The sequence below is a fragment of the Barbus barbus genome, assembly GCF_936440315.1.
Source record: "Barbus barbus genome assembly, chromosome: 5".
Taxonomy (NCBI): Eukaryota; Metazoa; Chordata; class Actinopteri; order Cypriniformes; family Cyprinidae; genus Barbus; species Barbus barbus.
Genome location: NC_136733.1, coordinates 36508202 through 36534805, shown reverse-complemented (window position 1 = coordinate 36534805; position 26604 = coordinate 36508202). Strand labels below are relative to the sequence as shown.

Here is a 26604-nt window from a genome sequence, read left to right as displayed (position 1 = left end):
GAAAACAGACGAGCTGACCTCAGATCAGCTGCTAAACCCGGAATTTTGATGTCAGCGGAAGTTGCTGGTCCGTCGATAAACACAGACCGCCGAGGGTGTAAAATAAACATTAAATAATTCAACACTTTTTCAAATCATGCCCCCAGGTAAAAAATCATTCAATGGCTACATCCAGGCGCCTGTTTATATGTGAGAATATATTTAAATATGTTAAATTCAAACATATTTTCTAAGGTTCAAACTGGATGAAGCCAAGGAGCATGGAGTAAGGTTGGACACATGTCGTTTTATACGAATATAACAGTCTTAATTGTATAGTGAGTAATTTCCAAGTTTTAAATGTACGTAATTAATCATTTTAATTAATGTATGCATTCTGCTCCTCCAGCATTGCTACGTTACTTGTAGGAGAGAAGCTTCCTTTGGAGGCTGAGCTTGAGGCATGTAGCAAACTGCATTTTGTATTACAATGAAGGTCTTGCAGTGTTACAGTAAATGTATGATTTAAGGGGTATATATGGTCACAGGGGCGTAGATTACGCGGGGGACGTCCCCCCCCCCACTTTTTATAAAAAGTAAATTCGTCCCCCGCACTTTTTCTTTGGACAGTTGTGTTCTCGACATGTTGTGGTTTTAATGGAGCATTGTATATAAATGCAGAATGATTTAAAATTCGAAGAGACAAGATCATTTATACATGACGTTTACGTTTCCATGGTAATCAGTCACTCAGTTTGTGACGTCACGACCTGTCCAGTCTCGCGCCCGCGGTCCCGCGCTGTATCCATCATTCATTGGAGGTCGAAATGAGTTCAAAGCGGCAAGAAACTCTTCACTCCTTTTTTACGAAAAAGTCAAGCAGCGTAAGTTGTCATGTGGGATCCGAATAGTGTTGCACAATGTTGAGTGACTCTGCCTATTGCTCTTGTTGAATAATTAGCAAGTTTTTATGTTCATTACTATATGGAGAAATAAAAAGCTACCTGGACAAACATGCACTTATTTATTTTCAGTGTATTTTTCCGTAACTCTTTTGTAACGTCTTTTATTTTAACACGTATGTATGTTATCAGAACCCTTCAAATAAGAATAAAGATAATGTCGAACTGAGATTTTACGGCGTTTGCAGCATTGTGACACGTTTAACTCTAATGTTCAAATCTACATGATGTATTTCAATCAAGTGTGCAAGCACTTATCTGATACAGGACCGATCTTCATTTAGGGGTGCTCTGTCATTATTGCACTAATTTGACGTTTTTATGTGTTGTCAAGAATGACCAAGAAACAGTCAGCCTAGGTTTGTTAGCAGAATCAGGACGACACACAGTGACAGGTGAGAAGAGCGGCTTTTAACACCTGGCTGTTTTTACATTGTATAATGTCTATAATACACAAGCGTTTGTAGGATTATATATGGACCAATCAGAAAACACATAATTAGTCAAATATAGAAAAATAAAAAATAACATTAGTATGATGAACAACTTCTCAGCTATCATTTTTAACTACAGTAGGTAATTATTAGCTTGCATATATTGGTTGTTTATTAGCACTTAAGCACATATTAATTCTGTATTCTTCATGATCATATTCTGCATCCCATAATCCTAAATTTAACAACTACAACGACTACCTTACAAGCTGTTAATAAGCAGTAAATAAAGAGTTTATTGAGGCAAAAGTCATAGTTAATAGTGAATATGTGTTTATCATTCTAAAGTGTGAAAAAATAATTTAGGATACAAATGATTGGTTATTGTCCAGCAGTGTACTTAATGTGTTATTTTCTTCTGTATGTCACTATTCCCTGTATGTACATGTTTCAAACACTACTTTGTTTGCTGTAGACGGAGGCAGAAGTGAATTCAGAGTTGAGAGTGAATGAGGCAGACAGTTTCAGTGAGGCTTCAGAGGTAAAGATTATTTACAGCATTGTCTATGATAAGATATTTCTTTTAACAGACTAATCAGACTAATGTATAATAGAACAGAGCAGAATAAAGAAGTATGTGAATGTGCAAGTATCCATTACTGTGTGCCATGTACTGTACATACAACACACACAAAATACAATCTGAAATATGTAAACAACAGTACCCTTATAAGGACATCTTTGTAACTTATACTCAAAAAGGTGCATATTAGTACATTAGAGTACCAATATGTACCGTAATGTACAACTATGAAACTTTTTGGGGTAAATAAGGTACAAAGATGTGCTTTTAAGGGTACTGTCCCAGTGACAAGCTGTTGTATTTCATTCATTCTTTTTCTTTTTTCTCTCTTTCTTTCCTTCTATTTTATAATCATATATAATAATATAATCATAAAGCATATTAAGCAAAAAGGTATGATTAAAAATAAAACCTGTTAATTAGACAACGGTTAACTGAAAGACCATCGACTCTACCGTGCGACTCCACCGGGCAGGGACACCGGCAAGGGATAGTAGTAGCTTTTTATTAAATTTTTTCATTGATATGTTTATTATTGAAATGTTGTTGTTATATGCATGTGTTAATTTTATTTAATTTCTTTATTTTCTTAAATATGTGGGTAGATAGTATTTATAGAGTTGTAACTTTTTAGTTTTAGTTACTTTTTCTTATTTGTAAGTCGCTTTGGACAAAAGCGTCTGCTAAATGACAAAAGTAAAGTAAAGTAAAGTAAAGTACAAAAAAACAGGTATAACACTAGACATTCCGTCCCCCCCACTTTTGAAATGATGGCTACGCCCCTGTATGGTCACACTGTGTTTTGTGCATTAGGACGACCCATTTAAACTGAAGTCTGGAGGAGTTGTTGACATGAAGAAAGTGAAAGACTGAAATCGAGACATGTAATATTATGGAGCCATGTTTGCTGTTTATTTAAAGTGGATGTTTCTGTATTTTAAAAATGAATTTACATTTCCTCTCCACTACAGGACAGTATGTGTCCACGCAAACCATCTGTATTGTTCGTCTTTCCACATGATGCTTGTTTTTGGTCAATTTTGCCTGCATTTAAATGTTTATATCCCATCTCTCTTTGTATGCTTTTTCATTCAGGATGAAGTACATTGAGACTGAATTAAAGAAAAAGAAAGGCATGGTGGAGGCAGAAGTGCAGAAGGTGAAGGTGAAGAATCCAGAGGACCTCCTGTATGAGCTTCCAGAAAAGATCGGTGTCAGTTCTGCCAAAAAGACAGAAGAGATGCTGTCCAATCAGATGCTGAGTGGAATTCCAGAGGTGGATCTGGGGATAGAGTAAGTAAAGACCAAAACTAATTCAAAGACATTTTCCTTTGCTCACATTTGAGATATTTCTTTATACTCCTAGGCATGGATGTCCGCTTCAAGACCTTTTTTTCCCCTTTCTTATCAGTGCAAAAATAAAAAACATCATCAGTACAGAAGAAGCCAAAGCAAAGCTGCTTGCTGAGCAGAGGAATAAAAAGGACAATGGGACATCCTTCGTTCCCACTAACATTGCTGTGAATTACATTCAGCATAATCGCTGTAAGTGCACAAGTATATCTGAACTACCAGCACTTTGTATTTTAAAGTCATGTGTTTAGTGCTAATGAATAAAAAAGTTTGTCTCGATAATTATACATTTTCGTCCCTAAAGCACAAAGATTAAGTCATTTTCTATATAATTTTTTTTCATGAGGATCATGAGGATGTAAACGCTCCCCAGAGACGACACAGAAGAACCCAAAGCCAGGCCACTACGAGTTGGAGACACTGAGAAGCCATTACCTGAGGGCAAGATCATATCTTATTTTGCTAAAAATAACACACAGAACTGCATTTGTTGGATTTATATTAATGTTTACACCTCTTCTCATTCTCCAGCTTCACCACCCAATTACCGCAAGATACCGAATAATGATAAGGCCACAGATGACTACCACTATGAGAAATTCAAGAAGATGAGCCGACGGATACTAATCCTCCTCCTTCTCTACACAATCACCTAGTTGGACACTTTTTTTTCCCTGTAAAATGAGATGTAAATATTTTTTACTGTTTAAAAATGTTCATCGCTTGCATGCAGTCATAAACATTTTACAATAAAACTCCCCCCAAAACATTGGTCATCTTTGCAAACTTTATAAAATAGAAGAACATTTTTTCATCAATGTACTGTATATTAATGCATTATAATGTGTTTCAGTCTGTTCAACAATTGATTTATCACTTTATATTAATGAAACTTTGTTTTATTAAAGGCTATTTTTATTCTACAGACTTATGAAATAAAGTAATATTATAACCTCTATTAGAGTTACAACATTTCCTTTCCGCTTAGTTTTTGCTTGGATGTCTTTTAAATACCTAAAATGGAAAGGTTGTCTTAAGGTAGCACAGCAATAAAAACATATACATGTAAATGAATAAAAAAAGAGAACAGTTCCTTGGCAGTCACATTTTGAAGAGCATTCCAGTGCACATATACTATGAAACATACAATGAAATTTAACTATTTTGTTTCTCAAATAGAGGAGCTAGATTTACTCCAAATGTACAGTATGCAGCATATTTACAGAGAAGTCTCCTTTTCTTTTAGCATCCAACACACCACTTGCTTAAAGTTGTTAAATTACCTAATTTGTAGAACAGTAACGAAAGTATAGCATAGTTGTAATTTTACTCAGAGACATTAAATTTAGCCAATAAACAGACAAAGACAAACACTTCATTATTCCAATGTAGCAAATTACCCAACTACAATTTTGAAATACTATTCATAGAAATGTTCTCAGCATTAATTCAGTGTCATTTTTGCAGGACAAAATCACATCAATTCAAGTAGTTGACTAGATTTGCAGTCTGCAGCTGGAGGTTTAAGATGGGGCTTATTATAATAGCAAATTGCTAATCGTGTAATCTAACTGGCCACCGGTATTTCATGACTGCTCACTAGTGCTGCTGCCGTGGCTGTTTAGGTGACGCTGCATGGACTCCTGGGTCCCCAAGTTGTCTGAATCCTCTGGGTTGGCACATGAGGGGTCAGAGGTCGTCTCAGGGGACCCCCAACTGTCCTGCCGATGAAAGGCCTCACAAAGTGGCAACTCAACACCATCCCACTGTCCACAGCTAGAAATGTTATACACACACACACACACACACACACACACACACACGTTACACACAAACTAGCATTTCTTCTGTCCACTTCTGCTTAAAAACACCCAATAATCCATTAGGAGCATGTATGAATAATGTTGAACATTCATTCACTCGTTACAAAACAAACTCACACAACATATGAAGGAACTGGGAAAGAAAGCACAAGCAGGGAAAGGAAGTTGTGAAAAGCATTGCTACTGACATGACTGGAACCGTGTGGTCACATGACATTACTCTTCTGTTTGCTGTCTTTCTGTACATCGAACAGATAAGTGTAGAGTCTAATCATAAAACTGCTCAACAGATGAAAAGCAAAAGGCTGTAAGCAGCAGGAAATTTAGATTATGCACTCAGCAGAGGCAGAAAATATAGTCCAAATCAGAGGCGAGCAAATAATAGATCAGACACTAAATGTGCTCTATTTTATCTCTGATTTATTTATGAAATTTGAAACGACCAGTTGGTTTGTGAAAAAACTGACAAATATTCGGACACATTTTGAACAGGTATTAATGTGACCAACACTGTTTCTACTTAAAACGTCCCCACAAAGAAACACAGTGTAGTGCGATTTCAAACACTTCATAAATGATAAATATTACATTTTAAACATGCCACAAATGTCACTGAAAGCTAAGCCCAGTTTACACAAACTTTGATAGTTTAACAGAGAGAGAAAAAAAAATATCCCTGCATTTATGAATATATAAATTGATTTTGGATTTTCGTTTCTTGAATGATCGTCTTCCACTAAGCTAATTAATATGATTCTTTAAAGTAATTTTTACAATAAACACAGCACCCTACATTCTTTTTTTTTTACAAATTCTAAAGTGCTTTGAATTTTGCAGCTCATCATTAAGCATCACCATCCAAAATTAATGTGCAAGTCCAAACCTGCTCCTGGAGAGCTACCATCCTGCAGGTTTCAGTTCCAACCTTGCTCCAACACACCTGTCTGAAATTAACAAGTAGCCTTGAAGACCTTGATTAGCTGGTTCAGGTGTGCTTGATTGGGGTTGGAGCTGAAATCTGTAGGACCGTAGCTCTCCAGGAGCAGGGTTGGAGACCCCTGTGCTAAGTCCAATACCAATTTTAGATTCACATGTACATTTTTCTTAAAAAAAATTATTTCCAAAATGTCTCTTCTCATTTAACTATTAATGTTTATAATGGTGTGCTTCAAAGACAGCTCGAATTGATTTAAAGTCTCTAAATATCATACTAATCTCAATAACAAATTAAACCCAAACAGCACCACTAATAAGACTAAATAAACATCCTGATTGCAAGTAAATCTGCTAAGACACAATCATTTAAAGCACCCGGAGGGGAAATATTTACATGCACTTATATTTGTATAACAGATGGGTTTTCTTGTGCAAAATCAGTTATACTGAAAGTGCTTAATAATGTCTTTGGTGTAACTACAATATGAATGGATATGACAATATGGATGGATATATGGATTTTGTTATTGTTTATATTAGAAGCATAGCAGAAAAAGATATATCTGGCTAGTTATAATTATGACAAGCAGAATAAAGCACAAGGGCCATACAGTATCTAAATTGTCTTACTATGTGACTGCACTGGGTCAAAGGAGAATGTACTCTTTCATTAGTTATTGTCTTATCTGCAAGAATGAACACTCTTATTAAGGCACAATGGTATCATATGACTGTGTATGGAGGACCAAAATGGGATGGTGTAATTCAAACAAATAGCAAACCAACATGGTTAGCACATGATATTTTAGTAAATGAAAAACAGTCGGAGCCTATACTTGATTGTGCAAGTTAAAAATACATCTAGCTCCATAACCCTGTGTTATGTTCTTATAATGCACAAATGCATCACATTTATGGTGCTGGTATGCAAGGGAAGGCAGAAGTGACTGCACACGTTTGGGATCAGTGGTCTATTTGTACCTGGAGGAGTAATACTCTTCCTCGAGCTCATACAAGTCGATAGCAATCTCATCACGCAGGGAGATGAGCTTCTTGTCGCACTCTTCCTGCAGCGTGCGCAGCTGCTGGTTGCGGAGACTGATGGCCTCGTTGACAGAGGGGAAGTCATTCAGGATGAGGAACTGCTTCAGGTCTGAGACAAGCTTCATGAGAGACTCTCCTGCACGTACCTAAGACACATTAAACATGGAAATGTCATCCAAGTCTAATATGTCTATTCATTATCGGAATATCACTTTTGATCTTACGATGTTGGCAGCTCGCACGTGCATTTCATAGTGATCCTGCTCAGCTTGCGTCGCCCTGGAAACCTGAGTCTCATCTTCCACCTGATAGATGAGATGACCAGATTATTATCCTTGTAAACTTATAATGATAATGAATGTCACATAGTCATAGCAACATACCTTTGCTGATTTGATTATTTCTGTGAAATTGTCTAGAATTGACCTGATGTCATCTTTAAGTCTCTTATTGTAGTTCTGCAGAAGAGATTCTTTGCTTTGTGGGAGTGCTCTCTGTGTGGCCATAACAGCGCTCTTCTTCAGTCACACTTGACTCAGTGCTAAAGGATCAGAAACAAGACTTTATTGTTAGAACTGCAATTAGTTTTCACACTAACAGCAACTAAATGCATGTAATAAACAACCACTGATGCATTTCCATAGCCTAATGGTTTCTACTAATACTGATTGATTCTTTATCGTGTATAGTCGTTAGCAGTAATTAATCGCAGACAGCTTTTAACTTTTGTAAACCTCGTTTTTACTTTCATATTTATAAGGTCAGTTACATTGGACAAGTGTGGCTCGTGATGGCGACGCGGGTTTTATTAGTAACCGCTTTATACGAAACGTATAAAAGCGAAAACAAGAATAAAGGAGTTAATAGTTTGCCGACAACATTTTGCTTTTCTCTCAGGCGCAAAAACTAAACTAAACAGCGCGTGTGGGTTTCTGCTACTATACACCACGCATGAATAATTAATGAAGTAAAAACGTTGTTGTTAATCCAAATTAAAAGTAAGTTAATTAAATTCGCTACTCACCGCTTGCATTAAACATGAACCTCCCTCTTTTGTTGTTCTGTCGCGTACAGATGATGTCATAACCCAATGTCGCGGTAGTTATATTTCCCACAATCCCTTTCTTCTTCCTTTCCGTCTGAACCAACATGGTGAGTGTCCGACGGTTTTGACTGTGAAGCCATCGCTTTTTTAAAATCCTTAAGCATCCTGTTTTGTAATGTGTTCTAGGACTCTTAAAATATCGGTTATGGGAAATAAAGCACCGACGCTTGCTCTCTGAATGAAAATTGCAAACATTTGAGGTATTTAGATGAAGAATTGAGAGACGTTTTGTTAGCTGTGCAGTGTCCGCGCTGACGCCGTTAAATGTTATTACCCGTAGTTTTAATACGAACTCCCCTGACTGTATATTTTTGATATCATGTTTATTATTATGAGAAACTTGACCACGGGTTCCAACGCAAATGCTAACCTGTTAGCGAGCTTGTTTGTAGGCCAAAATGAATTAGATTGAACTCACTGGTGCTTGTTAAACACGTAAGTGCTGCTGTATAATACACTATTGCACACCTGTTGGTCAGTTAAATAACTCTTAATTACTGAAAATGAGATGCTAAATTGGTTAAGTTGCTCCAACGCATGTCACACCGTGTATTTTGACTTGTTGGTTCTTTGGCTTCTGCAGTGATGTCTTGAATTTCTTCACCTGAATTTTTTGTTGAAGACATCTTTTCTAAACTGAGCATTAGCCCCAAAAAAACATTATTTCTGTTGAGCTTTCAGATTTTTTTGGATGAACTGATGAAGTATTGTTGTGCATCTCTCCACAGCCTAAGGGAAAAAAGGCGAAGGGGAAGAAGGTGGCACCAGCCCCTTCTGTGGCCAAGAAGCATGAGGCCAAGAAAGTTGTGAATCCCCTGTTTGAAAAGAGGCCCAAGAACTTTGGCATTGGTGAGTAACAACTGGACCACAGATGAGATTATGAGTCCTCAGTCATTTAAAATGTAACTCAATAAAGTGCAGATGATGTTACAAATATTTGCTATCTTAACAGCATTGCAGACAATCTCCCACCAAGATCGCTGATGCACATATGTCTGGAAACCAATTTGCAGTTTGTTGATCCTAATCCACTTAAAGTCATGCACTTTAATCTCCAGGTCAGGACATCCAGCCGAAGAGGGATCTGACCCGATTCGTGAAATGGCCACGTTACATCCGGCTGCAGCGCCAGCGGTCCATTCTCTACAAGCGTCTGAAGGTTCCTCCTGCGATCAACCAGTTCACCCAGGCTCTGGACCGCCAGACCGGTGAGTTATTCACTCGACTGGAGTCTTTTGACTTTCTAGTGCTGTTCATACAACAATGCTTGTAGAGGTCGACCGATGATGGATTTTATTGATATTGACTGAGTTTTAAAGCAATAACATGAGCAAAAACTTGCTTGATGTAACTTAGAAAATTAACAATAGTGACTTGACTATGACTGTAATATGTTCAATTATATGAACTACATTTTTAGACTTGTGAATGTGCAGATGATGTGAAAGAATATTTGCTATCTGAATAGTCAATGCGGACAATTCCCACCAAGATCACTGATGCACTTTTGTATATTATTTCTATTTAATTCATCTTGGATTGTACTGTAAAATTAGTATTGACTAAGTTTTCATCAATGTTAACTTTGCAGTCCTGGCATTGGTGCTGGAATTATGGTTGTTGAAGAGCTATTATGTTACACTTAACACTTTGAAATCTTTCTCAAGCTACCCAGCTGTTCAAGCTGGCCCACAAGTACAGGCCCGAGACCAAGCAGGAGAAGAAACAGAGACTGCTGGCTCGTGCTGAACAGAAGGCTGCTGGAAAGGGCGACGTACCCACCAAGAGGCCACCAGTCCTCCGCGCAGGTGGGTGTTTTTTATAGTGTTGCATTCTCCATTGTTCTCAACCTTTTTGACTCTCAGGCCCATCCTTTGTTCAAGACAATATTTGATGACCCTCCTATTTTTCGTTTGATTTGGAAACTTTAGATGTTAACACTTGTTCTCTCTCAGGTGTGAACACAGTAACCACACTAGTGGAGAGCAAGAAGGCACAGCTGGTCGTTATTGCTCACGATGTGGATCCCATTGAGGTGAGTTTTTCTACAGGATATAGACATCTTGTCATAAGTCTTGTTGTGGTTGTCTGCAATGATGTCTTGAATTTCTTCACCTGAATTCAAACTGAAGATCAAAAATACGAGCTTTTTAACCCTGAGCAACAACCACTTACATGAGCAATCAGAATATTCTGCTTGGGTTTGTAGTTTTATCAGACCGCTGAATGTGGCGATGGATGTCTATGCATAATTGATTTAATTTGTTCTGTTTGTAGCTGGTGGTGTTCTTGCCTGCTCTGTGCCGTAAGATGGGTGTCCCATACTGCATCGTCAAGGGCAAGGCCAGACTGGGTAAACTGGTGCACAGAAAGACCTGCACCTCTGTTGCCTTCACACAGACCAACCCGTGAGTAAAATGCACACTCCTGTTTCACTTTCCTGCGCTGCACATCCTGAGGCTATGATGACTGAATTTCTTCAACTGAACAACCATGTGGTTACAAATGAGCTTTTTAACCCTGAGCAAAATGATTTGCAGTCTATGATTTCATGATTTGGGCATTACAGACAAGACATTGGTTTAACATTGTTTTTGTTCACCCATCTTCAGCGAAGACAAAGCAGCTCTTGCTAAGCTGGTGGAGGCCATCAAGACCAACTACAATGACAGATATGAGGAGGTCAGTTTATTGGCTGTAGTGCTGATCACTTCACAATTTGACCTTTTCAATTAGCCTAACTTTTATACATTCTCCTAATTGATGTCTTAATGTAATTCTAATGTTTGTTTTTCCCACTTCAATTCTCTCTTCAGATCCGTCGTCACTGGGGAGGCAATGTCCTCGGTCCCAAGTCAACTGCTCGCGTTGCTAAACTTGAGAAGGCAAAAGCCAAGGAGCTGGCTACTAAACTGGGTTGAGTTCGTGTTTAATAAAAATGATCCCACAAAGTGGCTGAAGTTTGACTGGTTCTTTTTCATTTTAATTTAAGTATAAGCCAGTACATGCAATTGGAAAATAGATTTCTAAACATTAGCAGATTAAAACGGTTTTAAGAGATACCGACAGTAGTTGATGAAACCATTGGCAGGGGTTCTAAAACATTTTGACTCTAAGCCCTTTCATTTTTCCACAATATTCAAAAGCCCCTCCACATTGGTTTAGATATTTATGGTATATCTACATGTTTTAGAACTTTAACATCTCATTTATTTTGTGCTCCTTTAAGGTGTGAATTTCTGATCTGGCCTCCTTTTTCATTAAATGTTTATTGAGGGTGGGAAAAAGTGATTTCAGTTTAATTTAGACATTTCATTCTGTGGCCTCCTGATTAAGAACCATTGTTCTAGAGGCTAGGTTTCCCTTCACAGCCTTAGTATCAAAGTAATACACATGCACAATTAATTGTTTTTTGACAAATCCATGTTTTTATTAACAGTACTGAGTTAAACATGATATCTTGAGATTCTTGATTAAGGTCAAAGTGCTGAGTACATCTCATAAAGCAATGCGCTTAATGAATTTTGCATACCACATGTAGGAGGTAGCAGCACATAATCCATACCTAAAAGAAAACAAAGAACAGTTAACCTCAGTCATCTTTAAGATTACAATCAAACGGTTAATTTTTTATTCGGTTTTTTAAAGCAACCTTTTCTTTTTCTGCTCTATAGTAAATGCAATAGTATTGCATGATTTAAATTTAAACCCTAAATAATAAAAACATTCTGTGTTAAGGCATGAGAATAGAGTAGCAAAATGTGTTTAAACAAACCATGTGATGACATATTGCATGTGTTCATTCCTCAAGGTCACTCTTGTCTGCCCTCCTATTGGCCCACCAGGTATTGTGCTGTCTGTATGAAAAAAAAAACTAGATTTTAACAGATTTGTGTACTTCTCTGATCAAAACTTGTTATAGGTTTGTAAACCATATAGTCACCAAGCATTAGTATTAAGAGCAGTTCTAACCAAACACGGCATCAATGAAGATTTCCTCAGCACCAGTGACCTTTGCCATGGCCTCCAGGTCACGATAGTGCCACCTATTTGCTTCCACGTTATTTTGAGGGACAAATGGTTTCCTCTGCTCAGTTAAACGCATCACACCAACAAGATCCACATCTTCAGTCACCTTTTAGAAAATATAAACACCTCGTTAACATTTAGAAAGATTAAGAAAATGAATAAAAGTAAGATCGTCTGTTGATAATGTTTACGCCTGGATTTGATTCAAAAGAAATTAAGATGGTATTACCTGTCCCTTCATTCTGGTTTCTGGTCTGATCTTATTTTTTGGTACATAACCTCTGTTCACCAAGATAGTGATCCTAAAAATTTGAACCAGAAAGCCATATCAGAGTGCAAAGCAAGTGTATGGAATTAAGTGTATGAAATTCAAATTGTGTTTGTACCCCAGATCAGTACAGTAGAATGGTGTAATGACATTAGCTCCACTCTCCCCGCTGGAGGAAATCCTGCCTGCCTCCCGGGCCTCTCTCTCAGGGTCCACAGGGGAGCGGGGCAGGACATACAGCTCTTTAGAGTGGTCGAAGTGTCCTCGTGCCTTAACTCGCCTGTACTCCAGCTGCTTAATTTCCATAGGACTGTAACACACAGATTACATCACCATTTCATCAAAATGTGTAATCTTATAAACATGAGAGATTATGGCACATGGATTTGGAAAGAGACTCACTCTACAGGCAGTGGGATAGGCGCTGAATTCGTCAGGCTCTGAAGTTCACGGATCAGCTCCAACTTCCACTTTCTGCGTTTCAACTATAAAATCAAATGGAAGGCTTTTCACAAACAGTTAATTGCTGTTTTAGTTATGTTTTTTATCAGATAAACACCAAGCTCATGCCTGTACCTGCCATGCTCCAAGACAAAAGGTTGTGGCAGGTATCAACAAGAGAAGCCACTTCAGGAAGGAGTCTTCTCCTTTTCCGGTTCCCGCGACAGTGGAACTTGACCGTTGGCCATACCTGGCTTGGTTATCTATAGAAAAAACATTAAAAAGTCACATCAGGCTGTGCAAGCTGCTCAAGCATACTGCCTGAAAGAAAGACAGCTATATTTCAGTCCTTAGTCAGAAACTCAGCATTTTTTATTTAGGTCAGCATTTTTTATTATTATTATTAAAGAAATAATAATTGTATTCCACACAGATGCAGTAGTAATAATCTAAGACTGATGTTATGTTGATGATAATAACAACAAATGTTTCTTGAGCACCAAAATCAGCATATTAGAATGATTTCTGAACGACTGTGACACTGAAAATTGGAGAAATGGCTGATTAAATTAAATATATCTTAAGTTAAAAAAAATGGATTTTAATAATATTCCTCATTGTTACAGTTTACTGTATTTTGATTAAACAAATGCAGCCCCGATGAGCATAAGAGATTACCGACCTCAAGTTTTTGAATGGTGGTATAGTCAGTTTAGTCAATAATTAAGAATATAGTAATGAGCAAGATAAAGAGAATTATACCTTGTCGTGTCGCAAATAGGGTCTTCTTTGGTGAGATGAAAGTCTGAGAAAACAACAAATAAAATACACTTTAGCTGTGAGTGTGAAAACAAACATTCTGATTAAAAATAATTATTATTATTTAATGACAAACTGAAAATGAACTTACATAGCCTCTGATTATTTTAGATGAGCTATTAGAGAACACCAGCATTAATCTGAAACTGCTCATGTTCGCTGAAATTGTTATAACTGCCAGGTCGACTACATAATACCCCTTGTGCTTTCGGGGGAATGTTTTCAATGTAACCATTTCCGGTGATTCCGACCCGTCCTGCGCATGCGCAAGATCACACACGAGGGGCATGTTTCTGAATTTGCTGAAGTGCTGTAGGATATAGTGTACATTTCGAGGATTTTATCCGAATGAGTTTGTAATTTCGAAGGAGGTAAGTTACACGAATGATGATGAAACGTGAGCGAGGTAAATATTCCGAACAAGTCAAACGATTAATGACTTGTTTATTAAATGTATTAATTGACGTATTTGTTATTGTTGTAATAAAATACTGCATAGGTTTCACATCACTCTGACTTTGCTAAAATCGTTATATTTTGTTTTGAGCTGTTTAGTGATGACGTTACACATCTGCATCAAATGTCTGTATTTATTAATTTATTGTTAGTTTATTTTTAATAGGAAACATGGCCAGCCTTGCTGCAAAGTATGATTACTTCGAGAAGCTGACCCGAAGAGTATGCCTGTCTCACAGCCAGGAGCCAAAGAAAAGACCCTATGGTAAAGTTTAATTGCTTATTAATTAATTTGTAAATACTGAACAGACACCTGCAGAGGTTATGCCATTTTTATTGCTGGTTTATTTATTCATTCAAAGTCAGTAGTTAAAAAAAAGTAACTATTTAATTATAATGAACAAAGTTTTATTAATTCCACTTTTAGTTCCATTCCGAGGCAGTGGGGTAAATGATGGAGCTCCTCCAACGAAGAAAAAGAACAAACAAAAGCCAACAAAAGGAGATAACATGAGTGCGAACAAAACTAAACCAGTCCCAAAGACCGCTCCGACTCCGAGAAAAACTGTCCAGAATGGGATTTCAGAGACACAGAAGAAACCTGAGGGTAAAAAGTAGTTTGTAAAGAGACATTAGTAGTTCATGCAGTATGCTTAATTCTTGTTGAATAAAATGCTATTGCATTTTTACCGATTCATTCCTATTAGGTGGAACATCACAAGAATTTAATGCTGTTGACATTCTTCGTCAGAGACTTCATCAGAAGATCGAGGAATCGCGAGGACAGGTGCATGCTCAAGTTGGACTAAAATATTGAAATTGGCTAAAATGTTATCTCAGTCGAAGGATTGTTAAATATTTGAATGTTAATATGCTGAATCGCTTGACTTCAAGGGATAGTTCACCCAAAAACAAAACTTCTGTCACCATCTTCTGCGGAACACAAAAGAAGAGTTTCTGGTTCCCATTGACTTCCAAATTATTTGGTTCATACTATGGAAGTCAGTGGGTACCAACAACAGTTTGTTTGGCCTCATTCTTTAGAATATCTTTTTGTGTGTGTGTGTTCAACAGAATGACAAAACTCATGCAGGTTGAGGGTGAGTAAATGATAACAGAATTTAATTTTTTTGAATGAACTATCCCTTTAAAATTGATTAATTGTATGGGTCAGAGAAATTAATTGCTCATAAATGCTAAATTATTACTGTTTTGCTGCAAAAACAAGATATTATATGAAAACAGTGACATTTATTATATCATTCCTTTAAGAATTTTTAAGCCAAGCCTTTATGTCTGTTTTTTTCCAGGGCCCTTCTAAAGATTCCTCCTCTGAGGAGGTAAAGAAGAAACGAGAGAGGCGAAAACAAGAAAGGGAGCGTCGGAAGAGGAAAAGAAAAGAGTTTCGAATGAAAAAGCTAGCAGATGCTGCAGCTTTGCAGGCAGGAGAAGAGGACAAAGAGACCGCAAATCACCAACCACAAGCCGCTTCTACATCGAGCGCTCCTACAAAAAAGGAGCAGAGCTCCATAGTCTTCAACAAGATGGAGGTCGGAGAAGACTATGTGGACAAAGGGACAAAGCTGATGGAGAAAAAAAAGAAAAGGAAAGTGAAAGGAACACTGACTCCCCTCACTGGTAAGAACTACAATCAGCTTTTAATGCGCATTGAGGCGAGGAAAGCTCACCTGGAGCAGCTTAGAGAGAAGGATGAAGGGAAAGCACAAAAAGAGGAAGAGAAGATGAGGTGGACCAATGTTCTCTACAAAGCTGAAGGCATGAAAATCAAAGATAACGAGGCACTCTTGTGTGCATCATTGAAGAAGAAGGAGAAAAGGAAGGCTCAGAAAATAAAGAAGTGGACACAGAGGAGCCAGCTAGTTGTGGAGAAGATGCAAAAGAGGCAAGACAAGCGGAGAAGGAATATTAAGAAACGCAAGGATGCCAAGATGGACAAACGCAAAAAGAAGGCAAGGAAAAAGGGTTGTGTACTGCCTGAGGATCTCAAGAAGGCCGTCTTATAGGCAGAAAGGATGAAAAAAAATGAGATTTGGTAAATGGCGGAAAGGATAATGCTCTTGGGGACTTCAACTTGTGTTTAGGACTTAAAGAGACTGAAAAAAAAATTAATTGGGATTAATTGTTTTCACTGATGAATTGTCACTTTTAAGATGTCAACTTTATAAAGAACATAGTTTGTGTCCATATTTTGTGTTTTTATTCTGTCAAGCCAAGGTTGGACATTTATCTACATTCCAGCATTTTGCAGACACTTTTATCCAAAATAGATGTACATAACCAATTTGTCACAGAGCCAACAATATTCATGGAGTACTATAAAAGAGTAGTCACTACAAATTACAAGGTATACTGTCAATTGACCTATCGGTAAGTCCCTCCCCTCGAACGCAGACTAGCCAATGGCATTCGAGCATCAGTAGCACGGGGAGCAGAACTCTCCAAGCTCCATAGAGAAACATTGGAAGATCCGAAGCTTGCATCGGTTTGATGGGGTTTATGCTTTAAAAATGGAAAAACAATGTGGGGTGTTTCTGTTTATTTCACTTTTAAAGCACACATTAATACAACTATTGTTGCCCAAGGTGCTGTACAAACAAATAAAAACCAAGAACGTACAAAGATAAATTCAAAGTAAACACAAAAAAATTCAATAACACCCCTGAATACTCAGTAGATTTAAAAGCCTGAGATAAATATTTTTTTTTTTAATAATGTAAATATAGTTGGAGCTGCTCTAACATACAGGGGTAAAGAATTCCACAGTCTAGGTGCAACTACCGAAAAGGTTCGATCACCCTTAAGTTTTAATCTAGACCTAGGAACAGTTAGAAACAGCTGATCAGAGGACCTAAGGGATCTAGTAGGCGTGTGTCGTTTAAGAAGGTCTGCAAGGTAAAGAGGTGCCAAACCATTTAATGATTTAAAAACAATAAAAGCTTGAATTTTATTTGGAAACGCATTAGCAGCCAATGAAGGGAAAATAGAACTGGTGTGATGTGCTCTCGTTTACAAGTGTCTGTCAGCATCCTAGCTGCTGCATTTATGCAATACTTTCTGGCTAACTCCTATATAAAGGGAATTACTATATTCAAGCCTTGAAAAAATAAAGGCATGGATGACTTTGTCAAGGTCTTTAAAAGAAATAAATATCTTTACCTTAGCCAAAAGTCTCAAGCAGGATTTAACGACAGCATTAATTTGCATGTCAAATTTAAAAGCTTTATCAAATAAAACACCCAGATTTTTCACCACCATCTTATTATACGAGGCCAGAGGACCAAGGTTAACAGTCTCACTCGGCCCAAAAATAATAATCTTTAAATTAATAAATAAATTTAAAGACATCCAGCCTATCATTTAGACATTCTAAAATAGGAGTTAGAACATTCTTGTTATTCTGTCTGCATAACAGTGAAATGAGACATCATGCTTCTTAAAGATAGACCCCAAAGGGAGCATATATAGAGAAAAAAGTAACGGGCCAAGAATGGACCCTTGAGGGACGCCACAGGTGAGAGGAACTGAGCTAGATAAAAATTCACCTGCAAAGCTTCTACTTGATAAATACGACTTAAAACACACTCTTTGTATTCCTGCATATTGCTGCAGACCTGGAGCAGGCAGATCTAGGGCCCAGCGGAAGTACTCTTACATAAATAAAGTGTGCTGCCTCCAGGAGGAGCTCTGCTCGCATTTTCATTGGCTCAGACTGAGGAAGACGCTTGCGACGCGCTCAGCAGCTGGGGAAACTAAATGAACAAGGTTTGGTGCAAAACAGAAAGTTTAGTGTATTCGTCTTTTAGATTACAGTATGAAATCGACATTTAGCACAGTAATTTATAATCTGTTTGTCTCTCGAATCTGTAAATCCCGAGGACAAGACTGCTGTCATGTCACTGAATTATCATCGACTACCAGACATTTAAAGGTTTACAGTTCAGATGCTAGAGATTGTAATCTCTAACTGTGTGTAACTGATTCACTGCTTTAGGGAGGTGTTTTGAAACACTGGAATGTGGAGAAGAGCAGCGGTTAATGGACCCTGGCTATCGGTCAGATTAGTAAACGCAGGTTTTCACGAAAAGGTATGAGATATACACCTGTATGCGTGATCAAGTCATTTGCATTTATTTTTACTGACTGCATGTTTTCTTCTTGCAGGGCAATATGTCTCGTAAATTGCACGCGAGAAGAATTGAAGGAATTGACAAGAATATATGGTAATTACGTTTCACGGCCTGTAAATCAAGTGAAAGTATAAATGGGTAGACCGTAATCATTTAGTGCTTATTGCCAAATTAGTAAATAAATGGATAAAATATGATGGCTAAGTTTCCGCTAGAAAGTCCGAACATAATTTAGAAAGCAGCAAGACGAACACTGCAAAATATACTTGTTTAATATTAAAAATATTTTAGTATTAAAGGTATTTTTCCTAATGTTCGGCTTGTTTTATTATTGGTTTTCCTAGATATAATCGACTATTATTAGTAGTAGTAGTAGTAGTAAGTAAAATAGCTATGAACGTCTAGTTTAAGCTCTCTTTTTGTGTTTTAGCGTTTTTTCTAACTACTTACGTTTTTTTGTTTTTTTTATTATTCAACATAAATATTAAAATTAATGTCCTCCATTTTTAAAGTCGGTAAACGCAATGACAATTTCGATCGCACGATGGCGCCAATTAGCAATTTTAGTAATTCAGTGAGCTGTGTAGTAAGTTTAGTATTCCCACAATTAAATCAACTTACATTTTTGCTCATTTTAATGTTTAAAACTGCATGTTATTCCTTTTGTGTGTGTCATCTGTAGGGTGGAATTCACTCAGATGGCTGCTGATTATAAGGCTGTGAACCTGGGTCAGGGGTTCCCTGATTTCTCCCCTCCTCGTTTCATTCAGGAGGCTTTCTGCAAAGCCCTGAGTGGAGGTTTCTCTATGCACCAGTACACGCGTGCTTTTGTAAGTAATCAAATATGTCTTTTGCTCGCTTTCAATTTGCAGTTTGTTTAGTAAATGATCAACTACCACTGCATAATGTAATAAGTAAAGCTTTGCTAAACAATCTTACAACATGTGGTCATACAGGGCCACCCAAATCTTGTGAAGATCCTGGCCAAGTTCTTCAGTAGGATTGTTGGCCGGGAAATAGATCCAATGGAGGATATCCTGGTTTCTGTAGGAGCATATCAAGCACTTTTCTGTACCTTCCAGGCTCTCGTTGATGAGGGCGATGAGGTAACAATAATCATATTCCGAAAATTATATTGTTAGTAGAGAATAAAAAAGTCACTCACTGTTTATGTTCAATATATGGTATCTGAATGCCCCTTTTCCCCTTACTTGCACAGGTGATTATTGTGGAGCCGTTCTTTGACTGTTATCAGCCAATGGTAAAGATGGCAGGAGGAACAGCTATATATGTGCCCCTTAAACCAGTATGTTCATATATCACGTGACAAGATCTGTTTGCTTTATCTGAGATTAAAATGTTTGTTTTGAATAATTGTAGCTGTGTATTAACAGAGAGAAGGCTGTGGTCCTGTTCTGTCCAGTGCTGACTGGGTGTTGTCTCCTGAAGAGTTGGCGAGTAAATTTAGTCCTCGTACCAAAGCCATTGTCATTAACACTCCTAATAACCCTCTTGGCAAGGTGAGTCGGTCACCAGCAAATGGAGGACATTTTTACTCTTTCTTATACTGTTGTCCAATATATTCTTATATGAAGTTCATGAAAACTGCCAAGAAAATCAAATCTAAAGAATGAAATTAAAACTTAATTGTTTTAAAATGATATCTGTTGTCACTTTTGATTAATTTAATGCATCATTACTGAATAAAAGTATTAATTTCTTAAAAATAAAAATCTTACTGACCCCAAATCTTTGAATGGAATTGTAATTAATATAAAAATGTAAACTAAAACTGAGTTGAAATGACTTTTCAGGTCAGTGTGTACAATTTGTACCACAGAGACAAATTCAGCCTAACCCTAACTGGTTTCTTGCAGGTCTACCAGCGGGAGGAACTTCAGATGATTGCTGACTTATGCATTAAACATGACATCATTTGCATCAGCGACGAGGTGTACGAGTGGCTCACATATGATGGAACAAAACATGTGAAAATCGGTAAGAGCAGGACTGTGCAGGTAATGCGATTAATCACAGTTTTGTGGACTTTTACATTTATGCATTTAGCAGACGCTTTTATCCAAAGCGACTTACATTGCATTCAAGTTACAGTTTTTCCATTTTATCAGCTCTTATCTTTTAAAGTAACATACCTTTTTTTTTTTTTGACAGCCAGTCTGCCAGGTATGTGGGAACGCACTGTCACCATTGGGAGTGCAGGCAAGACTTTCAGTGCCACAGGGTGGAAGGTGAGCTGGTCGAATTCAACAGGATTTGTTTCTTGCAATGTTATATCCCTCTGTTTGTCTTAAATGTCTTTGACTGGTTGGAAGTGTCATGGTTCAGTATGCATACACCACATGCAGGTCATTATATTACTCTATTATTTTAATGTAGGTGGGCTGGGCAATGGGATCAGGACATATCCTAAAGCACTTAAAAACTGTCCATCAGAATTCAGTGTATCACTGTGCCACAGCTGCCCAGGTAAAACAATGCTCTTTTTTTTTTTAGGCGTAAAGTGTGTAATTTGTTTTCAGTGGGCTGATATTGGCTAATGTTGTTTTTAAGGAGGCCGTAGCAGTAGGTTTTCAGAGGGAATATGATGTATTTGGCACAGACGAAAGCTATTTCCACCAGTTACCCTTACATCTTCACGAAAAGCGTCTGAGGCTGGCAGATTGTTTGAAGAGCGTCGGCCTAAAACCTATACTACCCCAGGGAGGATACTTCATGATCGCAGATATCTCAAATCTTAGTAAGTAACAGAGGAAAAAAAGGTAGAACAAAGTATTAAAGCAGAAACTTGGATTAATTTTTATAACTGAGAATTCCAGAGATGAGGTGCTTTTATGTTTTTGTCCTCTCTTGAGCGCTCGTTTATGGTAATAAACACATCATTTATTGTTCCCATCCTTTTTTTTCCAGGTTTATTGTATAAAGATATTTAAAAGTATTTTATAGGGTTTGCACTTAAGATTCAGCGACATTTCTAGCTGGTAAAATAATGTACCACTGACTGGAAAGTACAAATATATATCTGTAAGTATTAATAAATATATTTTATAGAATATTTCTATAATTTCAGATTGTATTAATTTCCAGAAAGTTTAATTACCTGATATTACCAGGTTTTCCATGAGTAGGGGAATCCTCATAATATGAGAAAAGGCTTATTCCAAATTATAATTTCTGATCATTTTAAAACAAAGTTTTATTAATATTGCTTTTTGTTTCTAAATGTTTTTCTACAAGATGTTGACCTTACTGACCCTAGTACTAAAGATGATCCCTATGACTACAGATTTGTGAAATGGCTCATAAAAGAGAAGGTAAGCCAAAACATAGTACTTACAAATGGGTTATGAAATCTTCTCATATTGTGACATCTGTGAGCAAAATGTGTTATTAAAGTTCTACACTTCTGAATAGGGACTGGCCACTATCCCCGTGTCTGCTTTCTACAGCCTGGATCACAGAGATGAATTCCAGAAATACATCCGATTCTGCTTCGTTAAAGTATTTTTAACACAAATGCAGAACATAACATTTCAAACATTCTACAAATAATGTTGTTAGGTTTTTTTAAATAACAACATTTAAGTACATTTCATTTATCTTTTTAGAAATTGCTGCATTGTGCATTTTATGCTTTAGAGACTCTTAAGTTCAGTTATCATTAAAAGTCCTTAAATTACGTTTAATATAATAAGCCAACTGTTACTTACTCAACATTGAAACTTTGACCTGAAATTGTTTTTTATATGGATTGCTTTATGTAAGTGAATAGTACATCATGATACTAAATCAGAAAAAGTGATATCAATTGTGATCTGTTCACCTTGTTAAAATGTTATTTCATTCATATTTTTGTCAACATTAATAGGAGGACTCGACCCTGCAAGCAGCAGAGGACATACTGAGGCAGTGGAGTGACAGCAAATGAAATGAACAGCATAGGCCTTGCGCAGACTGAAGAACCTGAAAACCAAGAGATGTTACAGCAGACCAAATCGAAAATTATACTGGTTTGTAACAGTTTGGGATATGAATAGTTAATAAAAAAGAAAAGTTTGTTATTAGGCTTAAGATTGACTAGATGATTGACTAGATGATTGCATCACGAAACAGAGGTATTAAAGGAAAGGAAATGAGAATCATTGTTTCCATGATAGCAATCAATATAACATAACTTTTTAGTATAGTTTTTTTGCTAAAAACACAAGTGGGTGCAATCTTTTCAGCCAGTTAAGCGTTGTTGTTCTTTGATTGTCATGTTCTCTCACTTTTTTTGGCGCATATTTCCTTGAATTGCATCACTGCCTATTATTACTGGATCCACTCCGAGTTAGAAATTACACATTAATAGATTGCATTTCATGTTCAAACTCTTATTAATTTGTACAATGTATGTGTTATGTTGAGGCACTTCCATCAAAAAATATTGCAAACTACCTCGTACATCTGCATTTAAATCTAAAGGAACTTTCTTTGTGGGTGTTCTAAACACTCACCAATTACGCAAGTTTTTCTCTCTTTTTTTGACACATTTCTGCAGGAGAAAGCAATAAGGTGCCATTGTCACACACTGGTCTGTTTAAAACAATGGACACGATGCAGTATAAATAGTAATAAAACAAATCTGAACATACTCTTTTGTGATAATGTACATTTTTATAGCACACTAATTTCTGGCATATAAAATCAAAGCATATAGCCTTTATTATTACAGTAGATCGTTGGGTAAATGAAAATGCAATCTCCCCATCAATACTGCCAAATCCACTTCAGCCTAAAAGGAAAAAAAGGTCATAGTGGGGAAGTGGTACAATAAATTTGACCCTTTCCATTAATAGTATACATTAAAAAGTACATAAACACTTAGAATGTGAATTATTGAGAGGTATATTGCTGAACTTTACACCGAGGTCATAATCAACTCAATAATAGCAAAAATTTCAGGAGAAAATGTATGTTCTGTTAGATTTCACGAATAAAAATGTGACTTCAAAACGTCTTATATATAGACTTTTTTTTCTATAGATACATCTCACAGTGTGACTTAATTTCTTTCTTTTTTAACTCTACACTCTAAAAAATGCTGGGTTAAATACAACCTAGTGCTGGGTAAATATTGGGCGGAACACATGCTGGGTTGTTTTCAACTTACAGTTGGGTTAAATGTGTTGCTGGGTTCGTCTGTATTTAACTCAGCATTTTTTAGAGTGTATGATATTTTCACTACTCACGCAACCTGACAAATTCTGATAAAAAAAAAATAATAGGAAAAGTTGTCAGATGTGTTTTTTAGGAAAGGATGAGATGAGGACTCAATTTGCAGGAAGAATGGGCTTATTACTAATAATAAAAACCAAAAATAACTACCCCGTAGGGGAAAACGGGATCAGGAAACAAGGGTATATTAGACAATGAACTAGCACAGAACTGCAAACACAGGGGGAATAAATAGGGTGTGATTAGCATGAGCAAGCATCATTGCGACATAGTTTTCTCAGTTACTTGTCATTAAAATTTTGTGACAAAAACATTCCAAACCCAAAAAAGAAAGACTAGTTTATATGTGAAGTCTCTTCCATTTGGTCATCCAGTGAAAATTGTATTGTGATGGGGAATGGTGCTCCTGATAGTGATTTCCTTCTTGTACCTATTTTCGAAGTGGTTGAATTTACGATGTTAAATCTCACCTTGTGGACATTAATCAGAATCAGTATGAGGTCAAATATGCTAACACTTAGCCCAACAGCAGTTAAACACAGTATAATGACGCTACTGCCTTCTGTAGAGCTGCTTGTAGCCTAGCTGAATTGATAATCTGGTGAACTTTGCAACATTGACAATTACTGAATTACACTGAGCCTGAATAATGACTCTATCTTCTGTAGAGCTGCATTAAAGCTGAAACTGAATTCATTTTATTACGATTTTAGCCACTTCAAAACATTGCTTGTAGATGTGTGTATATGTGTTTTTGGCACTAGCCAATGACACTAGGTCAAGCGGTTTGGAGAATGGATGATGGATGAATATTGCTCAAAAGAAAACACTGCCACTGACTTTGAGTCAGGTTAGTTCTCAATGTTGTAATATTAAAAGAAAAAGTTCAATGTTACAAAACCTAAGTTGACCAACTTCCTTTTACCTCAGAGGAAAGAGAAGGTGATTTCTTGAATGTTGTCACATAAGAAACAACAACTTTAAGTCTGCAAATACACTATAATGATGTAAAAAAAAAAGTAAGTGAGCAATAACAAAGCATCCAAACCTGCAATTTTCCACAAAGATCAACAAACAAGACATTGTCAGGGAGTTTAAAATCGGCACAAGATCCAGCACAGTTACTGAGAAAACGGGATAACAAGGGCTGCTTGATTTCACTTAAATTACTTTTAAAGGTTTCATTTTTCTAAAAGAGTTTAAATGTAGCCAAATTATATAAAATATCTAGTATTAAGAACTGTAAGCCTACTCATCAAAAATAAAGTTATGATGTACTGTAGGTTTAATGAAAATGAAGATATCATGTAAACGAGTGGTTGTGTATATTGTACAAAGATTTAGAGGATTAGGTTAATGTTAGTACTAATTCAAATAAGAGGATCTTCTGTCAGGTTTGTTGAGAAGGTGCGAAAATCAGTGGTCTGGAGAAGAAAGATTCAGAGAAACTAGTGATTGCCACTTTATAAAACAGTGGTTCTTAATCCTGGTCCTGGGGGCCCCCTGCTCTGCACATTTTCCATGTCTCCCTTATTTGACACACTAGATTCAGATCATCAGCTTGCTAGGAGAGAGCCTTCAAGCGATTTAATGGCAACAGAGCCAGCCACCATTAAACACCTGAGCGCTGTTGCCATTGCAATTTTTTTAACCCACTTTGAAAACCACTGGGTTAGCCCAGAATGTGTTCCGTCCTATATTCACCCAGCCACTTGGCTAAAAAAAGTGTTTAGCCACAGTAATTAATTTTTGAATCTTAAAGTGACAGCACCCTTTAACTTGCACAATCATTGGTAGTGTTTTACTGTAGAAAGTGTGTATTTGTACTATGTATAAACCTCTTTGTTGTTGAAAACATTTAGTAGTTTCGCAAAGGGGTAGTGCACCCAAACCATCCCTTCAACTCCACCCATTATTCCTAAACGTAGCGTAACACACATGCACCGCTTAGACCTTGCTATAAAAGAGAGCTGAACACTTGCAAACATCACTGAGAGCAGCTTCTTGGTCTTGAATTGACATGGCAGTGCAGAACTACCCAGCACCTGGCGAGAGCATGAAGCAGGACGACGGAGTCTTCACTGCCCAGCCAGTAATACTCTCCATGCCTGACCAAAACGTCAATGATGATATAATTTTTTCCACATTCAATCTTCACTTCTGTAACCCTTGCTGTCTTGGGTTTGGGGCCTTTTACAACTCAATAAAGGTAAGCAATATACATATATGCAATTATATAACTGGCTTGCTGCTTTACAAATACCTGAAGCTTATCATTTTGTGTCAGGCCAGGGACAACAGATTGCTTGGAGACATCCCAATGGCTCGCTCTTATGGCACTAGAGCTCGCAATCTAAACATTGCTGCCACCATTATTGGTTCCGTCTCTATACTTATCCTCATCATTGTCCTTGCCAAGTCATTGGGTCCACTCACATCAAGCTATCATCGTTTGTAACTTCTTCAAAGAATAAATGTTAAATGTTTTTGCCTATGCCTTTCATTAAAAGATTGATATTGTTTGTTGAAACTTTGGTTTGTTCTCGTTTGGTCATTGTCATATAAATATAGCATATACCTAAATACACATTAGTCGTATATGTGATTCAGCTGTGCATTTATTATTATTATTTTTAACCTGTCATATATAACAATATATATCTTTATCACTTTTGATCAATTTCGCATATATCTTTGCTGAATAAAAGTATTAATTTATGTAAAAAAAGACAGAAAAATATATCTGAACTGCAGTTTAATAATAATTTAACATAAATAACGTTTCCAGGACACATAGGGAGGCTTTGTGTGTGTGTGTGTGTGTGTGTGTGTGTGTGTGTGTGACATCAAGAGAACAGAACATTCTCTAATAATTATTTTTAGTTCATGTTTTCATATCCATAAGCTAAGCTTTTAGAATTGTTTTAATTTTTTGGCATCCAATAGTATAGCTACCCCAGTAAAATAATTTAATTACCATACTGAACTA

The 26604-nt window shown here is 36.9% G+C and overlaps 6 protein-coding genes across 17 annotated transcripts; 4 read left to right on the top strand and 2 right to left on the bottom strand.

Moving 5' to 3' along the window:
• The first annotated feature begins 47 nt into the window (after positions 1–47).
• On the top strand, positions 48–4279 carry LOC306869863 (splicing factor C9orf78-like). 6 transcript variants are annotated; one of them, XR_013784213.1, is made up of 9 exons: positions 48–146; positions 235–270; positions 389–440; positions 1276–1336; positions 1851–1916; positions 3054–3251; positions 3370–3503; positions 3658–3752; positions 3843–4074. XR_013784213.1 is itself a non-coding variant. In XM_079416790.1 (6 exons), coding segments are annotated over exons 3-6 (366 nt in total). In that variant the 5' UTR covers positions 770–863; positions 1276–1336; positions 1851–1884; the 3' UTR covers positions 3660–4279. The 6 variants fall into 6 exon arrangements, 2 of the variants coding, with proteins under 2 accessions (XP_079272916.1, XP_079272915.1); XR_013784214.1 differs by having other exon boundaries at positions 3325–3503; XR_013784211.1 differs by lacking the exons at positions 48–146; positions 235–270; positions 389–440 and adding an exon at positions 790–863 and having other exon boundaries at positions 3325–3503; positions 3843–4279.
• LOC306869861 (mediator of RNA polymerase II transcription subunit 22-like) lies at positions 3653–8276 on the bottom strand. 5 transcript variants are annotated; one of them, XM_079416787.1, is made up of 5 exons: positions 8139–8214; positions 7498–7655; positions 7339–7419; positions 7052–7260; positions 3653–5087 (listed from the first exon to the last, which is right to left on the bottom strand). In XM_079416787.1, exons 2-5 carry the CDS (start codon positions 7618–7620, stop codon positions 4898–4900), a joined length of 603 nt encoding a protein of 200 aa, XP_079272913.1. In that variant the 5' UTR covers positions 7621–7655; positions 8139–8214; the 3' UTR covers positions 3653–4897. The 5 variants fall into 5 exon arrangements, 2 of the variants coding, with proteins under 2 accessions (XP_079272913.1, XP_079272914.1); XR_013784208.1 differs by lacking the exon at positions 3653–5087 and adding an exon at positions 5536–6023 and having other exon boundaries at positions 6446–7260; positions 8139–8211; XR_013784209.1 differs by lacking the exon at positions 3653–5087 and adding an exon at positions 5545–6031 and having other exon boundaries at positions 6191–7260; positions 8139–8203.
• LOC306869860 (large ribosomal subunit protein eL8) lies at positions 7613–11173 on the top strand. The gene is made up of 8 exons (XM_079416786.1): positions 7613–8266; positions 8948–9068; positions 9278–9427; positions 9887–10027; positions 10175–10254; positions 10497–10627; positions 10832–10901; positions 11036–11173. Exons 1-8 carry the CDS (start codon positions 8264–8266, stop codon positions 11138–11140), a joined length of 801 nt encoding a protein of 266 aa, XP_079272912.1. The 5' UTR covers positions 7613–8263; the 3' UTR covers positions 11141–11173.
• A 460-nt stretch (positions 11174–11633) lies between these two features.
• LOC306869369 (surfeit locus protein 1-like) lies at positions 11634–14000 on the bottom strand. Its single transcript, XM_079416121.1, has 9 exons — positions 13868–14000; positions 13720–13762; positions 13093–13220; positions 12919–13001; positions 12635–12826; positions 12478–12550; positions 12192–12354; positions 11995–12076; positions 11634–11784 (listed from the first exon to the last, which is right to left on the bottom strand). The coding sequence occupies exons 1-9, from the start codon at positions 13928–13930 to the stop codon at positions 11718–11720; spliced, it is 894 nt and encodes a 297-aa protein (XP_079272247.1). The 5' UTR covers positions 13931–14000; the 3' UTR covers positions 11634–11717.
• Positions 14001–14018: 18 nt separating this feature from the next.
• On the top strand, positions 14019–16437 carry LOC306869368 (surfeit locus protein 6 homolog). Of its 3 annotated transcripts, none has more exons than XM_079416119.1 (5): positions 14019–14147; positions 14399–14497; positions 14660–14839; positions 14940–15019; positions 15543–16437. In XM_079416119.1, the coding sequence occupies exons 2-5, from the start codon at positions 14404–14406 to the stop codon at positions 16254–16256; spliced, it is 1068 nt and encodes a 355-aa protein (XP_079272245.1). In that variant the 5' UTR covers positions 14019–14147; positions 14399–14403; the 3' UTR covers positions 16257–16437. The 3 variants fall into 3 exon arrangements, with proteins under 3 accessions (XP_079272245.1, XP_079272244.1, XP_079272246.1); XM_079416118.1 differs by having other exon boundaries at positions 14030–14182; XM_079416120.1 differs by having other exon boundaries at positions 14037–14147; positions 14385–14497.
• A 1454-nt stretch (positions 16438–17891) lies between these two features.
• On the top strand, positions 17892–23399 carry LOC306869249 (kynurenine--oxoglutarate transaminase 1-like). Its single transcript, XM_079415932.1, has 14 exons — positions 17892–18015; positions 18245–18338; positions 18415–18473; positions 19063–19210; positions 19337–19486; positions 19600–19686; positions 19775–19900; positions 20258–20378; positions 20553–20629; positions 20778–20867; positions 20952–21138; positions 21636–21712; positions 21813–21899; positions 22267–23399. The coding sequence occupies exons 2-14, from the start codon at positions 18267–18269 to the stop codon at positions 22324–22326; spliced, it is 1341 nt and encodes a 446-aa protein (XP_079272058.1). The 5' UTR covers positions 17892–18015; positions 18245–18266; the 3' UTR covers positions 22327–23399.
• The last annotated feature ends 3205 nt before the right edge of the window (positions 23400–26604 follow it).

Coding starts and splice junctions, on each gene's coding strand:
- LOC306869863 (XM_079416789.1), top strand. CDS start 1,885: ATGAGGCAGACAGTTTCAGTGAGGCTTCAGAG. Junction 1,917..3,053: donor GTTTCAGTGAGGCTTCAGAG/GTAAAGATTATT, acceptor TTTTTCATTCAG/GATGAAGTACATTGAGACTG. Junction 3,252..3,324: donor GAGGTGGATCTGGGGATAGA/GTAAGTAAAGAC, acceptor TTATACTCCTAG/GCATGGATGTCCGCTTCAAG.
- LOC306869861 (XM_079416787.1), bottom strand. CDS start 7,620: ATGGCCACACAGAGAGCACTCCCACAAAGCAAAGAATCTCTTCTGCAG. Junction 7,420..7,497: donor AAATAATCAAATCAGCAAAG/GTATGTTGCTAT, acceptor CTCATCTATCAG/GTGGAAGATGAGACTCAGGT. Junction 7,261..7,338: donor ACGTGCGAGCTGCCAACATC/GTAAGATCAAAA, acceptor AATGTGTCTTAG/GTACGTGCAGGAGAGTCTCT.
- LOC306869860 (XM_079416786.1), top strand. Junction 9,428..9,886: donor GGCTCTGGACCGCCAGACCG/GTGAGTTATTCA, acceptor ATCTTTCTCAAG/CTACCCAGCTGTTCAAGCTG. Junction 10,255..10,496: donor ACGATGTGGATCCCATTGAG/GTGAGTTTTTCT, acceptor TTCTGTTTGTAG/CTGGTGGTGTTCTTGCCTGC.
- LOC306869369 (XM_079416121.1), bottom strand. CDS start 13,930: ATGAGCAGTTTCAGATTAATGCTGGTGTTCTCTAATAGCTCATCTAAA. Junction 13,221..13,719: donor CCTATTTGCGACACGACAAG/GTATAATTCTCT, acceptor TTTTTTCTATAG/ATAACCAAGCCAGGTATGGC. Junction 12,551..12,634: donor TTCTACTGTACTGATCTGGG/GTACAAACACAA, acceptor TCAAATTTTTAG/GATCACTATCTTGGTGAACA.
- LOC306869368 (XM_079416118.1), top strand. CDS start 14,161: ATGATGATGAAACGTGAGCGAG. Junction 14,498..14,659: donor GCCAAAGAAAAGACCCTATG/GTAAAGTTTAAT, acceptor TTCCACTTTTAG/TTCCATTCCGAGGCAGTGGG. Junction 15,020..15,542: donor TCGAGGAATCGCGAGGACAG/GTGCATGCTCAA, acceptor GTTTTTTTCCAG/GGCCCTTCTAAAGATTCCTC.
- LOC306869249 (XM_079415932.1), top strand. CDS start 18,267: ATGTGGAGAAGAGCAGCGGTTAATGGACCCTGGCTATCGGTCAGATTA. Junction 19,211..19,336: donor ACCAGTACACGCGTGCTTTT/GTAAGTAATCAA, acceptor GTGGTCATACAG/GGCCACCCAAATCTTGTGAA. Junction 21,713..21,812: donor AATGGCTCATAAAAGAGAAG/GTAAGCCAAAAC, acceptor ACTTCTGAATAG/GGACTGGCCACTATCCCCGT.